The sequence below is a fragment of the Stylophora pistillata genome, chromosome 13 (assembly GCF_964205215.1).
Source record: "Stylophora pistillata chromosome 13, jaStyPist1.2, whole genome shotgun sequence".
Classification (NCBI taxonomy): Eukaryota; Metazoa; Cnidaria; class Anthozoa; order Scleractinia; family Pocilloporidae; genus Stylophora; species Stylophora pistillata.
In genome coordinates this window covers 20,132,326-20,148,822 of record NC_142531.1, presented here as the reverse complement: position 1 = coordinate 20,148,822, position 16,497 = coordinate 20,132,326, and the positions used below count along the sequence as shown (strand labels likewise).

The following is a 16,497-nucleotide window of genomic DNA, read 5'->3' as shown; positions in this document are numbered from 1 at the left end:
TGGGTGTATCAAAAGAATTTGCTAATTTGCCACGAAAATTGTTCACTGCGATACTCGTTGAAGATAAGATTTGAATATGTTTTGTTCTCGTCCTTCTCTTTTTAAGGACCATATAAAGCCTCAGCATTCTACCCTCTGACCTCGCGTACCAGAGGTCGTGACATCAGTGTGTTCGGCAACCCACCAGGAAAGCTTGGTTACGTACGATCGGCACCAGGTCCAGACAAGTTACCCGGAGGCTCGTACCAGTTTTTCGGGCGCCGCGACAGCTTCATCGAGTTCCCAAACAGGGGCAAGCTCGACACGAGAAGATCAAGCACAATCATCGCATGGATCTATCATACGGGACGTGCAGGCCCAATCTTTAACTACATGCCAAACGGCTGGGGAGTGCATCTGTGGATGCTGTCGCCGCGAACGCTGTTTGTACGTTATACGCGTCGTCAGGGAAGGAAGTCTACGACGGCTGTTGCCAGCCCCAGGATTAACCCTCGCACATGGCAGTACATTGCAGCTACATACGATCACTATACGGGATATGCAAAGTTGTATTTAGATAGTAAAGTAATAGCGCAAAGGAGATTGGGCCGAATTCGTCTGGCGACAAATTATCCTGTGAGGATGGGTGCTAGGATAGGAGATGGGCGGTATTTCCGTGGACGTATATCATGTGTGATGGTTTTTGATGTAGCATTGAACCCTAATCAGATTGCACGCAGGAAGAAGCGATGCTTTAGACGTGAGTTGTTTAATCGTGGGTCTGTTTAATTTGTTTCTCTGTCTCTCCGTCTCTCCGTCTCTCCGTCTCTCCGTCTATCATTGTTTGTGCACCTACTTGTCAGTGTGTGAGTGTCTGTGTGTCATTGTACCTGTCTTTATGGTTTCGTTGTCCGTATGTCTCTCCATTCGTTAGTCTATTCTTCATGCATCTATTTTTCTGTCCGTATGTCTGCCTCTGTCTGTCAGATTCTTTGTGTCTTCCCGTCTGCTGGGCTTGGGGTAAATGCTGGCTATTGCTGAAGTCAGCGCAGCTGAATGGTTAAGGTTGAATTAATACTAAATTTGGAATTCCAAAATTAAAAACGTCCACTCTCTTACTCAGTTGTATTTGTGTCTCGATACTCCAGCGTACAACTCTCCCGATGGGCTTTGTAAGGTTCTCATTCCATAAGCTGGCACCTTTGGCGATTCATGTTCCCCTGAATTATTCCATAACTTTATATATTTGCAATGTCCCCAATTAAAAAATTAAACCAAAGGTGCTAAATATCCTGACACATCAGCAAGGTCTTTTTAAAGATTTTATCCCCTTCGTTCTCTTTTCCCGACCTTACTGTCCATCCATCTGTCATTATATCTATCTGCCTGTTTGTTGGTCGTTGTATGTGTCTGTTTGGGTCTTTTGTTTCTCTGTAGGTCTGCTTTGCAGTTTTTCGTTCTTTCTCTCCTCTTGCATTTTAATATTATACCTCAATCTGTTTTATAACTTTCACTGATTTTAATTCTTCAGAGACAAACTTTGTGTTTCGCAAATCTTTATTTTTATTGTTCATTTTCTCCCACAGGTGGACCGCCAGGACCATCTGGAAAAGGTCAGATATTTCATTTATTCCTCTGTTAATATTGACAGCTATGGATGATACTCTTCAATACCGTCTTTGTATTATCCCTTGGGCATATATAGATAACGTACAGTTCTATTCTTTTGCATCCAGTCAAGTTGCACATTTAACTGATAAATTCGTAGATTTAACACAAAGGCGTGCAGAGGTTAACCACTGGACTAACCACTGAAACCCAGTTAACAAAGAAGACACTAATTTGCAAGTGATCAACGTGTAGTCTGATCGTCTGGGTGAGGGCAGTCCTTATAAGGATTTTTGATGCTACAAGTGACTGAAGTTTCGAGCAGCAGTCATCCTGAGCAGCGGTCATCATCAGAGTCAAGTGGAGAGTTGTTGTCAGTCGAATGTTATAAGTCTTGTTCGTGTATTAAAGCTGATTGGTCAGTTTAGCTGTGATGTTATTTGCTATAAGGCTCAGGTGGCGTAAGTCGGACGTGATTTGTCAGATTGGTTTAGTTACATTGCCTGACTTCTGACCAAATTTCACTTAATCTTATGTATATTACTCATACTTAATCTGAAATATTCCTTGTATTGATGTGCGTTTTTATTCCCTTTTGTCTCAGTCTGCAAACCCAAGATCGACCTTACATTCGTCATAGACGCCTGCACCGAAAACGATCGCTTTACCAAAGCTAACTTTCTCCGTGTGAAGACCTTCCTGATTCGTTTGATTAGCGAGCTGCGTATCTCCGCCAAACGAGTACGAATCAGCTTGATTATGTATGCGAAGTTCCCTAAACTCTTAATCAGTTTCAGCGCCAAAAAGTCCTATGTTATCCGAGTCATTAAAAACATGAAGCGTGTATGTGGAGCGCGTTACACAGGGGCTGCCTTGCAGTACTCATACACAAACATCATACGCCGGACCTCCAGGAAAAGGGTCCTGGTTTTGATGACTACTGGCCCGTCCAGAGATGACATCCGCCGAGCAACAAGTTTGATTCAAAGGTCAAGAGTACAAGTATTCGCTGTGGGAATTGGAAGGCGATACAAGTTTAGTGAGCTGCAGTATATCGCTACTGATCGTCGACATGTTTATACAGCAGCCTATAGGAATATTGAGTCTCTGGTGACACTAATGAAAAAGAAGGTCTGCAAGTCAGGTTAGTAGTTTCTTGCTCGCATTACAGTTCTTTTTTCCCCTTCCTTCCACTTCATGCTCTTTTTCGTTGGTTTCATTCGATTTAATTCCGTTTCATTTAACCTTAGTTTCGGCGATGAAGATCTCCCTGATGCCATTGTATAGTTCCTGTTTTCATTTTTTTAAAAAAAGGAACCAGGGTGCATTTGCTCCTGTGTAGTTTAAAAGACACATTTGTCTTTTTTTATTATTATTGTTTCTTTGTCGGTGTTTTGTATCTTTATTTGGTTTAATTATTTTGTCATTTTGATATTTGATTCCATTCCTCAAACTTGTCGAAACGGAAAGGAAGAGAAACAAACTGCGACCTGGCTAAATAATAGAGGGACTTATTATACATAACCAACAGGGATAGCAATAATCTTTATAATCTTTTTTAGCTCAACACGTGCTTACGTTTATTTTAGATAAATTCGTAACCCCTGTCAAACCAGTTGTACCCAGACCTCCAACACGTCCACCAACGCGCCGTCCTCCGAAACCTGGTAAGTCCCTCTATAGCTTGTCTCCACAGACCTCGTTTTATGTGACAATTTTTCCAAGAGCCTAGGCTAAAGCGCATCTTGCTGCCGTGCGATACCTCGCGGGTCAATTTTAAATTTGTTGGTAAGTTATAATTGAATAAAGGCTGATAGTTTCTAAAGAAACTGTTTGGGACTGCGTCGGTGGGGGTAACGAAATAATTTGAATATATCGACAAAGTTGAAGTGGTAAATTGGCCACCGTTACGATTATAAAAGCTGACGTTTCGAGCGTTAGCCCTTCGTCGGAGCGAATAGGGGAATTGTGGGTTGTGTGTGCTTTTAAAGGCAGAAAAAGAAGCTACGTGATTGGTGGGAACATGGCAACTAGAAAAACACGAATAAATTAGTGGAATGAAAAGCGTTCGTTGATACCTGTGGGATTTAGACTGCCGGTTTGAAAGATGAGCTTTTGTTGAAGAGTTTTCCGGCTTTCCGTGCTACCTAAGTATAAGGAAAGACCGCAGATTGCCATGTGCTGCTTAGAATGGTTAGGTAAATTAAAATGCCTAGCGACTGGTTTCGATGTGTCCTTGTCATTCCTCTTCACGTCGCGAAGGTGTTCTCGGAATCGGTCACCTAGTCTTCTGCCTGTTTCGCCGATGTAAATCTTTTTGCAATAAGTGCAAGTTATGCAATAGATTACACATTGGCGGAAGTGCACGTGAAGTGATCGGTGATCTTAATGGATCGCCTGGGTCCCGATATTTTCTCAGTGTTGTGAATGAAAGGACACGTTTTGCATCGTGCACGAGCGCATTTAAAAGTGCCTGGTTGGTCATTAGTCTGAAAAGAACTAATGACCAATGACCAACCAGGCACATTTAAATGCGCTCGTGCACGACGCAAAACGTTCCTTTCATTCTCAACACTGAGAAAATATCGGGACCCAGGCGATCCATTAAGATCACCGATCACTTCAAGTGCACCTCCGCCAATGTGTAATCTATTGCATAACTTGCACTTATTGCAAAAAGATTTACATCGGCGAAACAGGCAGAAGACTAGGTGACCGATTCCAAGAACACCTTCGCGACGTGGAGAGGAATGACAAGGACACATCGAAACCAGTCGCTAGACATTTTAATTGACCTAACCATTCTAAGCAGCACATGGCAATCTGCGGTCTTTCCTTATACTTAGGTAGCACGGAAAGTCGGAAAACTCTTCAACAAAAGCTCATCTTTCAAACCGGCCGTTTAAATCCCACAGGTATCAACGAACGCTTTTCATTCCACTAATTTATTCGTGTTTTTCTAATTGCCATGTTCCCACCAATCACGTAGCTTCTTTTTCTGCCTTTAAATGCACACACAACCCACAATTCCCCTATTCGCTCCGACGAAGGGCTAATGCTCGAAACGTCAGCTTTTATAATCGTAACGGTGGCCAATTTACTACTTCAACTTTGTTGATATATTCAAATTATAATTGAATAAATCATTAACTGAATCGATCATCATCTAAGAAAATTAATTACGACATTGCTAGGAGCGAAGTGGCACTCCATAGTGTTGTAAGAGACTGTGCAATACGAGATTGAAAAAACCTAATAGGTGTTACGTTCGCTGGCAGCATTTTTTCTTCGCAGTCCCTTACCAGATTTGCATTAAGGAAATAAAGCACACATCCCTTCATAGAATGACGTTTGCTCGATCACGCTTAAAATGAATCATCATTGCCTTAAAATATCTAAGCCAATGAGTCTAATAAATTACTACGTAGGAGTTGTGTCGATATGTTACCTCAACCAACCAATGTCATTTTAATGTGTATCTTAGGACCTACGCGTGCTCTAGCCATTTACCCTCTTCAGTACCGAATCAAAGGAAAAGACGTTGGTCTCTTCGGGAACCCACCGGGTATTCTCGGTTTTGTGCGCCCTGCGGTCGGACCTGATGGAAAAGCCGGTACATCGTACCAGTTTTACGGTCGAAGAAACAGCTTGATCCGATTCCCAAATCGCGGTCGTTTAGACGCACAGAGGGCAGTAACATTACTGGCTTGGCTTTACCCAGAGGGCCCTGGACCGATCTTTAAATACGGCGTCGATTTCTCTGTTGGGAGAGCGCGTAGTTTGTTTATGCGAATTTTCCCGCGGGGATCACGGAACCGCAGAATCCGCCCACTCAAAGCGCGCGGAGTTCTACGTTATCGTAGATGGCACTTTGTAGCCGCCTCTTACGGACAGAAAACGGGTGAGACGAGGATTTATGTCAACGGAAGACTCGTTTCTCGTACGCGGCTCAGAAGAGTTCGTCTTGGTACAAATATCCCGGCAATCATGGGAGCTGCTCGAGGCAGGTACTTCCGTGGGAGAATCTCCTGTATGCAAGTTTATGGACGGGTCCTATCTAGATGGCAGATCATCAAACGAAAGGCAAAATGCTTCAAAGGTAAGCGAGTCGTTGCAACTATCTTTAATTTCACGCTCGTAAGACACGTACCTCACCGATGAGAGTCACGGGAGGAAAGAATGAACAATAGCTATTCAATTCAATTCAATTTATTTATTTGTTAGCAAAACAGTATTATCACAGTCCTAGGTGACCCGCAATTAGCAAGCTATTCTAGGCGGGCCACCCTTCTAAAACAAGTGCTGTCTCTGCTAATGATCACATACCGATACAATTAAACAAAGATAATCATTAAATAAAAATACAATTGTTAAATAAAATAAAATAAAATTAAGTCCGTTGAATAATTAAATAATCAATTGCAAAGTTATCACGATATATAATACAATTGAAACAAGACTTAAACGAAGAATTACTTTATCAAGAGATATTTACAAATTTCTGAGCAGCGTATATCAACATTCATCTCCTCATTTTCCAAAAGTTTTAACAGGCGATTTTTAAGTTCACGCTTAAACGGGGTTCTGTTTTTAATACGAAGTTCTTTTGGGATGCTATTCCACAATCTTACACCTATTCTAGCAAAAGAAAATAAAAGTTGGTTAGTTCTAGACGCTTTAACGTATAGATTAGCCGTTGCTGAGAATCTTGTGAAATGGTGATGAACCTGCTCGGAGTGGAGAAAGAGCATAGAAATATTAGACGGGGCACGGTGATTATCAATGTCATGCATCAAAGAGGAAACCAAATGAGAATAGAGCATAGTTATTGGTAAGATTCTGGAGTTAACAAATAGCGGGGCACTATGAGTTTTGCTATCCGCAAAATACATTAGCACGTTTTTGTAAAATGAGAACCTTATTTAAATGAGTGTTAGCAGCTTGTCCCCAGGCAATAAGACCATAAGAGATATAGGGTTCAATTAAGGAGCGGTAGATGTTAAGAAGTGTGGCAAATGGGACAAGATGTCTTAACCTGGCAATTATACCAATTCCTTTACTAACTTTAGATGAGATATAATCAATATGATACTTCCAAGAGAGGTTATTATCTATCAGAATTCCTAGATATTTCACAAAAGTTTATAGCTAGAATACAATGAGTGGCAAACGTCTTGACACGCTCTTCTTTCTTATTTGAATTTTTCAATACCTTCCATTTATTTCCTCCTTCCCCTATTTCAATGTTGCCTGGTGTCAAAAAAATGGTCGTCACTGATTTCTTGAAACATTGTTTGGTGGAAGGAACTTATTCGAATTTGATAACAAGATTTCTGTTTCTTATGTTGAGTAAATAGTTGTTGACGACCTACTGAGGGGAAGCGTGCCAATTATATTTGCCACTCGTTATTAAAGACAAAATCCCAGTAACTAAGAAGACCAGTAAGAAAAAAATTAAATGTCAATAAGAACTTGTCGTGTATGCGCGAATATAACCTAAAACTTCAGTGGCTCAGTTGCAATGGCACAGTGTTTGGCTTCAACACATACAACAACAAAAGTCGCCCCATGAAAAAATTGACCGTAATCCATCTCTTTGAGGAGGTGATACGATGTCTCCAGACTGAGTGCAAAGTGCGGTGAAATAAAACCAAAACAATCTTGGATAACTTTCGATAGACGATTAACGATCGCTTTCTTTTGTGACCAAGCTGTTTTTTACATTGCATTCTAGGAGTGCATCCACTTCCTGCAAGACCAAAACCGGTTCGCCCTACACGCCCTCGTAAGTCCCCAGTTCGTCCAGGTAAGGAAAACAGAGATAACAAACAAGGGTGCGGAATATTCTTTAAGACATCGAAACACTCTAGATTTAAGCACTTTAGCATGTAAGAAAATGGCAGTTCATTAGAGAGGGTGCCATTTTACCGCAAGCTTCATATTAAATTTCAGCCTTGTAAAAAAAGAACATTTTCCTAAACGAAAACAACATAAGATCAGTGAACAGTGGTTTCCACCTATAGGAATCCAAACAGCAAATGATCACTACGATAGCTATATTAAATGATGTTTTTCCTTTGCAATTGGTTAGCTATTATTTTGTAAGAATATGTAAGTTTAACCTTTGTAAAAGGTTAGATGTGCAGGCTATGTGAGTCATTTTCCTCGCTGATCCACTGTAGAAAAAATGTTAGCCTTCTTCATTAGTCAGAAGCTCTTATTCTGTTCTGAAAGAGGCACGTGTGACACTTTTGGTTAACATTTTCAGTCGTCAACCCGAGAGCCCAAGCTGTGTACCCGCTTAGTCTGCGCACGCGCGGGCGTGACCTCAGTTTGTATCGTAATCCTGCGGGGACCATTCGCAGCATCAGGTACATAACAGGCCCTGACGGAAGACCCAATACGGCAACGCGATTCCTCGGACACCAAAACAGCTTCATCGAGTTCCCCAACCGCGGTAGACTCGACACCAAGCGCTCCATCACTTTACTGGCGTGGATTTACCACGAGGGACGTGCAGGACCAATATTTAACTACATGCCGAACGGCTGGGGCGTACACTTTTGGATGATTTCACCAACGACGCTGTTTGTACGGTTTACTCGCCGTAAAGGACGCCGATTTACAGCGGCGGTTACAACCAGAATCCTGCATCGTCGATGGCAGTTTGTGGGAGCAACCTATGATGGCAGAAGTGGTATAGCTAAGTTGTTTGTGAACGGGCGGTTTACAGTAAGTAGGCGCATTGGTAAGATTCGACTGGCCACAAACTATCCTGTACGTATGGGAGCTCGCGCTGGTGATAGGAGATACCTCTTCGGTCGTATTTCCTGCATGCAAGTGTATGATCAGCCATTGTCCGCATCGCAGATTCTACGACGAAAAAGGAGATGCTTTACTCGAGGTAAGTTGCAGTTATTGCTCCATGAATTGGAATTTTAACTTCGTTGCCGTACCTGGGAGAAAAAAATTTATTTATGACTGCCATGTAATAAACTACGTGGACCTAATCAGGGAACTGTTTAGAGTTAGCCAACATTCTTCTTTCTGCTGATCTTGAACGCTACACACTGACTAAAATGAACTTAATTCTCTATCAGAATTCACTAAGATGCGGCAATTACTTTTTTTTTCAAGCCCTCACCGTTTTCTCTTTACTATCGTTCCAGGTCCTATAACTGTTCCAACGGTCATTCGTCCAGCTGGGCCAGGTATTTATCAAGTGTTTTCTTACAATGCTTTACTGCTTTCCTCACAAGATCTGCTTTGAGTGAGGTCTCACCCATCGTATCCATGAGAAAGCACTTGAGGTCTACAACTCAAAATAAAGCTTATACCTGATATTTCTTTCAAGGAAGATCATTTTACCTTAGAAGGGATCCAAAGACTTAATCGTTCTACGTTTTTTCTTTTTATCATTGTTATTATCATTTTAATATCCAACCCTGTGTTGTGGGTTTTATGCATTCGTAATAGTCGTGTTGTAAACTTTGCCGCGTTTACTAGGGATATAGCGATAACCAACTTAGAACAGTAGAGTCGACTGCATTTTTTATTCCCCTTATGCGTTCCCTCAATTGCAGCGGGTGTGTAAAGAGCTACTCTAACAACTAATAAAGAACTCCTATTCTTATATTAAATTTTAAGCAATACAATTGGTTGTTGCTAGGTACCATTCGTGATAAAGCTCGGTCATCCAAGGTCGTGTCAATCACAGAGAACAATCAGGTTGACATGTATGGAAACTAAAAAGGAAATGATTTCTTAATATTGTCAGATACATCGACAACATCACTTTTTGGATCATCGTCATTGTAAATGGAAATAAATCAAAAAATATTGTAGCTTCTTCTAACGCAATCCCAATTGTAACTTCCTGTCTCCAACAGTCGTGATTTATTCTTAACCAGATTCTTGATCTGTGTTTTCTTTCTTTAGTTTGCGTAGCCAAGATCGATTTAGCATTTGTTATAGACGCTTCCGGAAGCATCGAGGCATCGGGCAGAGGAAACTTCAAACGTTGTCTTAATTTCGTCAAGAGATTGGTGGCTTCGTTTAAAATCTCAAGGCGTTACACTCGCGTTGGAGCTGTTGTTTATTCAAGAAACGTTCGCAAAGTATTTGGTTTTAACACGTACAATAACAAAAGACGCCTCATGAAAGCTATTGACCGTATTCCATACCTCCGAAGTATCACCAAAACGGGCCTCGCTTTGTCATTTGCCCAGCGTAACCTGTTTAACAGCAGGCGCAGAAACAGCAAGCAAGTTTTGATCGTGATGACTGATGGGATATCTAATGACCGCGTGCGCGGAAGTGCGCTTGCTCTAAAGCGCGCAGGAATAGATGTATTTGCCATTGGAATTGGGAAGAATTACAACATTGGACAGCTCATGCAGATAGCAACCACAAAGAGACAAGTCTACGTGGCAGGCTTTAGGAATCTGCAAAATATTGTACGAGTGATAAAGTCTAAAGCTTGCAAAGGTATAGCATTACTAAAATTTTTTGTTAATGGGAGCTCCATATGGTGGATGACCATCTTTTGGTTCGTTGCCTTTCAGAAAGACTAGAGTAAGGTGGAGAGAAAAGAAAATGCTTCAATTTTTATTCTTTCGGGAGACGCTTTTTCTTTATTTCTTTGTTGCCGTGGCCAAAATATATACTGTTTTAAAATGTGCATATCGAAACTTCTTAACCAAAATTATTATCAAAAGAAATCGTCAAGCAAAGAATTGATCCATGCAATTGGACTTGCAATTTAAGCAGTTGCAGAAAAGAAGCCTGAAAAACTTCAGGCTTCGACGGGATTCGAACTCGTGCCCCTCAGGCACAAACCGGGCGCTACCTTTTTCTCCGATCGATTAAATTGTAGTTCCCCCGCGAAGATCATTTCTTTGCTTGATTTTCGTCCGCAGGTCAAATAAAATTAAAAAAAAAAATTGTGAAAAGAAATATCGCAGTAACCGTGTAATGAACTATGTTATGATAATTGCAAGGTACACATTACTGAAGTACTTTTGAGGGAAGTTATTTTGTTTATAATTTTTTTGCAGCGAAACCTGTGAGACCACCCATTAGACCACCCGTAAGGCCTCCTGTTCGACCCACGGTTCGACCGCCAGTCAGACCACCTCGTAAGTGCAGCTTACCATGATATGATAATACAGACACTCCTAAGACTGACTAGCACCTAGTTTCTTCTGATAATGTCACCCCTGACACGCATTAAGATCACAAGAATAAAGGAAGTGATGAACAATAAAGAAGCTCTTGTTTGTCAAACAAATCCTCCTCGTCAACACCTTTGGAAATGTACGGAGAAGAGTATGGAAAGTATGCATACTGATATTAGGGTGTAAAGGGTCAAAGACAGGTGGAGGTGTTTTCCAAATTATAACTTTACATCATACCCAGCTGCTTTTTTTTTTCCGAGATGTTGAACTGTCGTAGTCGACCGTATAACATTTGTCGGTCAACATTTAATTTGCTCTAAACTTTTCTTGAGCGACCGCTTCTTGTCATGCATCGATCCCACATGCACTGTTCTAAATTTGACGGTCTGTTGATGATAAGGCATAAGTCACTATTTGTTTATCTGTACCATTGTGACCAGTAACATAACTTACACTATGTGCACGAGGCGAGTTCTTGATTCAAAGCGGTTTCGTCACGGCGTATTAGCGCATTATTTGTTTATATATAAAGACCATGGACCCCTCAGCTCTCGTAAACGACGATCTTGTTTTTAATGGTGGCAAGGTTGTAACTTGTCATTCTTAGTTATCAAATTCTTTCAGTTACTTCTGTAACATATGTCACATCCATTAAACTGCCTTTTCACAGGTCCCGCTCGCGCCTCTGCGGTATACCCTCTAACCTACCGAACGCGGACACGAGATGTCAGTTTGTTTGGAAACCCGACAGGATTCGCACGGAATGTCCGATTTGCTCCAGGACCCGATAAGAAACCGTACGGCTCATATCAGTTTCTTGGTCGACCCGACAGTTACATTGAATTTCCAAATCGTGGCAAAATAGACACGAAGCGTTCCAACACGCTTTTAGCGTGGATCTACCACCAAGGACAAGCAGGCCCTATTTTTAACTACAAGCCGAATGGCTGGGGTGTTCACTTTTGGATGATTTCACCTAGAACGCTGTTTGTCCGCTTTACGCGCCGTGGACGGCTTCGCTTCACCAAAGCGGTTGTGAGCAAGAAGGTCATACCCGGTCGGTGGCAGTTTGTTGGTGCAAGCTACAACCAGCGCACAGGAAAAGCGAAGTTGTTTGTCAATGGCAGGTTTACAGCGACGACGTACATCGGGAGAATCAGACTCGCAACGAATTACCCGGTGAGAATGGGAGCCCGTGTTGGCGACAGAAGATATTTCAGGGGACGAATCTCGTGTATGCAGGTGTATGATCGCGCTCTCACAACTAAACAAATTTTACGTCGAAAGACCAGATGCTTCAGAAAAGGTATGTATTGTCTTCCAGTCTGAAGTATAGTAATACCAATAGCTTTATCCGTTAAGTCACATGCCAGGATGCTCCATTGCCACTCTACAACTCGTAGACAAAAAATTCACACATTCACCGGTTCGGGAGGATTAACTAACACAGCGATATGCGTAATGAAGAAGGGAGAAAGCTAGGAAGTGGGTGGAAACAGAAATGAAGACGGGAGAGAAAGCTAAGAAATGCGTGGAAATAGAAATGTGTTTAACTTTAGAACACGCGCAAGATTCCTATGTTTTAACACAGTTTTCACATTCAAAATTATGCAGATTAGGGTAGGTTTTAATTATTCTTCTATGGTATGTCCCTTTCAGGTCCTGTTGTTATTCCTGGTATTCCAGTCGGTCCAATCCGTCCAGCAGGAAGAGGTAACTGACTTCGTCTTAGTAGCTTTTATAGTTTTTTTTTTTGTTGGACTACTATCATCTTAAGGTCCCTGTACTGCAGTGAATTTGGTAATCGTTCATCTCCTTTTGAGATGGTATTGGCTCATATTTTATATCAACATGCTGATAAGAGAGTAACCACTCCTCAGGAAAATTTTGTCGCGAAACTGTGTAAGATTGGCTGAAGAAGAATGTATGAACTTTGAGGGGAAAAAAAAGTCCCTTAAAAAAAGTCCCTTAATCAACTTACCGCCGCCTGGTTAGCTCAATTGGGAGAGCGCCGGACTGCTGTGCGGGAGGTCGAGAGTTCAATACCGGCCGGACCAACACTCAGGGTCTTAAAATTAATTGAGAAGAATATGCTTCCTTTCTTTAACATCAAGAAATGGTTAGATATTCTAGTCTTCTCGGATAGGGACGAATGAATGGAGGTCCCGTCTCCTGCAGGGTTTGGGGTAGGAGACGTTAATTTCCCACGCACGAGATTACTGTGTGATGGATGTCCTCCCTGGGGTGGGTTGGGTAGGTAGGTGAAATCGCTACGGACTAAACACAGCTGCCAGAGGCGCCTGTCTGATTTCAACCTTAAAATTGTAACTAAACACGTATGTTGTTTAGAGAAATAGAGACCTTTACCTTTACCTTTACCTTAATTTCATGTTGCGCACAGGACTCTTTTGAATTTTTTCTTGTATATTCTCGCAGTTTGCCAAGCCAAGATCGATATGACCTTCCTCATCGATGGCTCCGGCAGCATTGAAGCGTATGGCAAGGGAAATTTCAAACGCTGCCTAGATTTCGTCAAAAGAATGGTCGTGTCCTTCAAAATCTCTCGAAGACTTACTCGAGTCGGCGTGGTGCTGTTTTCCCACCGTCCTCGCCTTATATTCAGCTTCAACACTTACAGTAGAACACGTGATATCTTAAAAGCTATCGAAAGAATCAGATATCCACGAGGAGGCACTAAAACAGGCATGGCAATGTATTATGCCCAGCGGACTCTGTTTAGGCGCAAGCACAGACGCCGTAAACAAGTCATGATTGTGATGACGGATGGTCGTTCCCAGGACCGTGTGAGCGGAGCTGCACGTGCACTAAAAAAACAGGGCGTGGTTTTGTTTGCTCTCGGCATTGGCAAGCGGTACAACATTAACCAACTTATCCATATCGCGTCTTCAAGACGGCATGTCTTCACGGCAGGATTCAGGAATTTGCCATCAATTGTCAGGATTATTAAAACAAGGGCATGCGCAGGTGAGGCTCTTTGCCTTCCTTTCCGCTGTCTCAACAAATTGGATCGATTTTGCCATACGTTTTCATCTTACATGTTCAGGTTGAGCTTCCTCCATACTTTTCAAAATGATCAACCATTGAATCTTCCTGAAGTCTTTATTTGTCGATCAGACAGATTTCAGAGACATGATTAGCGTATTATAAACTTTTTGTGCTATATCGAAGAAAAGTGTGACACGATCATTACTAAGAAGCATTTTTTGTTTATGAATGCCTTAAAGGTGCTGTCAAACCAAGCAAACCAGGAAAACCTTCCCGTCCAGCGCGTAAGTAACGAAATACTTTGCTGATAACATCGATTTGTAAACTCTGGAAACCTGCTTGAGTGAATATCGCTCCAAATCACGTTAAGGTACAAAGGGACACTCGGACTGAGTGTGATGAGTGTGATGAGAAAAAACAATAGCACAAGCGTTCCCTTGTCAGGCCATTGTTTCTTAGCTCCGCCCTCACAAGTTAATGAGCTAGGCAGTTTTCTGTCTAGAAGAAAGCGTGCGTCATTTCGTCTAATAAAACCAATCAGAAGACGCTTCGCCACCAAATTTTCGCTGTTGCAAGCAACTGTGACGAGAACAATGGACACTCTCCCCAATGATTTCCTATCGAGCAAAACCCTAGATACGTTTGATGCACGATCCTCGCAGTAGATAGCGCTATTTATGCAATAGCGAAAATCAGACCTGAAAAAAATCAGGCTTGTACGGGACTCGAACCACTGACCTCTGCGATACTAGTGCAGCGCTCTACCAATTGAGCTAACAAGCCAACTGGGAGCAGGCCGTTAAGTTGAAAGCCTAGAGTTATTCACAGTCCTTGGGCAATGGTCAACAATGGCGCACACCTCAAAACGACTACTTCTCTAAAAGCAATCTAAGGAGTATTTTTATACGTTTTATTTTTTCATTAAAATTATATACGATGACCGATTGACCGATCCATTTAAGATTTTTTCAGTACTCATTTACATAAGTAAATGACTTTCCAGAATGCAAGTTTATCTGTGTAGTATGTAGACCTGGGGAGGGGACTCCTAGAAATGGTTACCAGAATCTCATGACCCAAGTGAGCTGTAAAGAAACACTCATTAACACCACCTTTTGCTAAAACCAAGTCGTCTGGTATTCGTTGAAGCATGGAAGATTCTGTTAGTATTATATTGATGTTGAACGCAATCGAAATCCGATGATGGTGGACTATTAATCTTAAGCTCATACCCTTTACTGTATCACGCAGTAAATAACCCAAACGGAGTAATTAAATTTACGAATGGTGCTCACCGTACCTTCAATTCGTTTGAATTTAAAGGTTTTGTACGTGCCATGGCTGTGTATCCACTGTCATATCGAACGAAGGGAAGAGATATCGGTGTTTTCTCCAATCCACCTGGAATACGAGGTCTTGTCAGATATGCAACTGGTCCAGATGGGCGACCGAACACCGCAACCCAGTTTATCGGTAAACCTAACAGCTTCATCCAGTTTCCCAACAAAGGTAAGCTGGACACAGTACGATCCATCACTCTTTTGGCTTGGATCTACCATGAAGGAAGTTCGGGTCCCATTTTCAACTACATGCCGAATGGCTGGGGAGTCCATTTCTGGATGATATCTCCTACCACTTTATTTGCACGGTTCATGCGTCGACGGGGACGCCGCTTCACTTCTCATATTCAATACCGTGGCGTTGCGCACAGAAAATGGCAATACGTAGCGGCAAGTTACGATGGTAGGAGCGGCATGGCTAAGCTGTATCTGAACAGCAGACTGGTTGCAAGAAAGCGCATTGGAATATTTAGACTGGCGACAAATTATCCAGTCAGGATGGGGGCAAGAGTTGGTGACAGTCGCTTCTTCAAAGGAAGAATCTCTTGTATGCAGGTGTACAGTGTGGCGTTGAACTCCAGACAAATCGCAGCCCGAAGCAGAAGATGTTTCTTGAAAAGTAAATATACTGATAGTGTTTTATTTACCTGTCTGTACAAACCCTCATCCCTCGTGACAAATATTGAAACGTTTCCGTCTTTTGACCATGTCAATTTTGGTAAGAAAAAAAAAATCTGTCCGCGCCAAGTAAGTCATCATTGGGAGCGAAAGGGACGGGTGTAGGGAGAGTCAGAATGTTACCAATGTATGTTATATTTTGGATTTAACCAGGTCTGAGAAGTTTAAATTTTATAAAGAAAAAACTGATCAGTGAAATCTTGGAAACTAATATCTGTGAGAACGACTTATGAATTGAGAATCAAACGCCTCATTATTATCATCTTTGTCGAGCATTATGGCGCATTTTGCGGGCTAAAATGAAGATATTTGCTTTTATTAAAAACTAGATCATTGGATAATGCAATTCAAGACTTTTTAATGGCTTAGCCATTATGGTATATCAACCAATATACCATGATCTACAAATATGGCAAGCGTACGTGTCAGCTTAAAATTAAAAGGGAGCTAAAAATTTAATAAAATTTAATAATTTAATTTAACGTTTTTAATTAAAACAATTATTCCACTCGCGCTTGTTGGATATGAGATGATTATAGCCAACTCGGCGCTACGCGCCTCGTTGGCTATCTATCATCTCATATCCAACGCGCGCTCGTGGAATAATTGTTAATTAGACCGTTTGGCCGCTCGCATCATTATTCAGACTGTTTTGCTATTAATTTTTTGTTGATCATTTCCTAATCTTTTCAATATTCTCCAAAGTGATA

General features: G+C 41.7%; 1 protein-coding gene across 1 annotated transcript in view; it reads left to right on the top strand.

The window, feature by feature from the left end:
* LOC111338209 (uncharacterized) overlaps window positions 1-16,497 on the top strand; it is a 63,264-nt gene that overhangs the window by 11,172 nt on the left and 35,595 nt on the right. Inside the window, exons 14-28 of the mRNA XM_088742446.1 lie at window positions 107-739; window positions 1,566-1,592; window positions 2,192-2,731; window positions 3,177-3,254; window positions 5,072-5,686; window positions 7,322-7,393; window positions 7,856-8,491; window positions 8,757-8,798; window positions 9,526-10,074; window positions 10,644-10,724; window positions 11,434-12,069; window positions 12,423-12,476; window positions 13,200-13,748; window positions 14,009-14,053; window positions 15,093-15,728. Coding sequence (XP_088598572.1) covers window positions 107-739; window positions 1,566-1,592; window positions 2,192-2,731; window positions 3,177-3,254; window positions 5,072-5,686; window positions 7,322-7,393; window positions 7,856-8,491; window positions 8,757-8,798; window positions 9,526-10,074; window positions 10,644-10,724; window positions 11,434-12,069; window positions 12,423-12,476; window positions 13,200-13,748; window positions 14,009-14,053; window positions 15,093-15,728 — 5,193 coding nt within the window. The remainder of the gene's footprint in view (window positions 1-106; window positions 740-1,565; window positions 1,593-2,191; window positions 2,732-3,176; window positions 3,255-5,071; window positions 5,687-7,321; window positions 7,394-7,855; window positions 8,492-8,756; window positions 8,799-9,525; window positions 10,075-10,643; window positions 10,725-11,433; window positions 12,070-12,422; window positions 12,477-13,199; window positions 13,749-14,008; window positions 14,054-15,092; window positions 15,729-16,497) is intronic.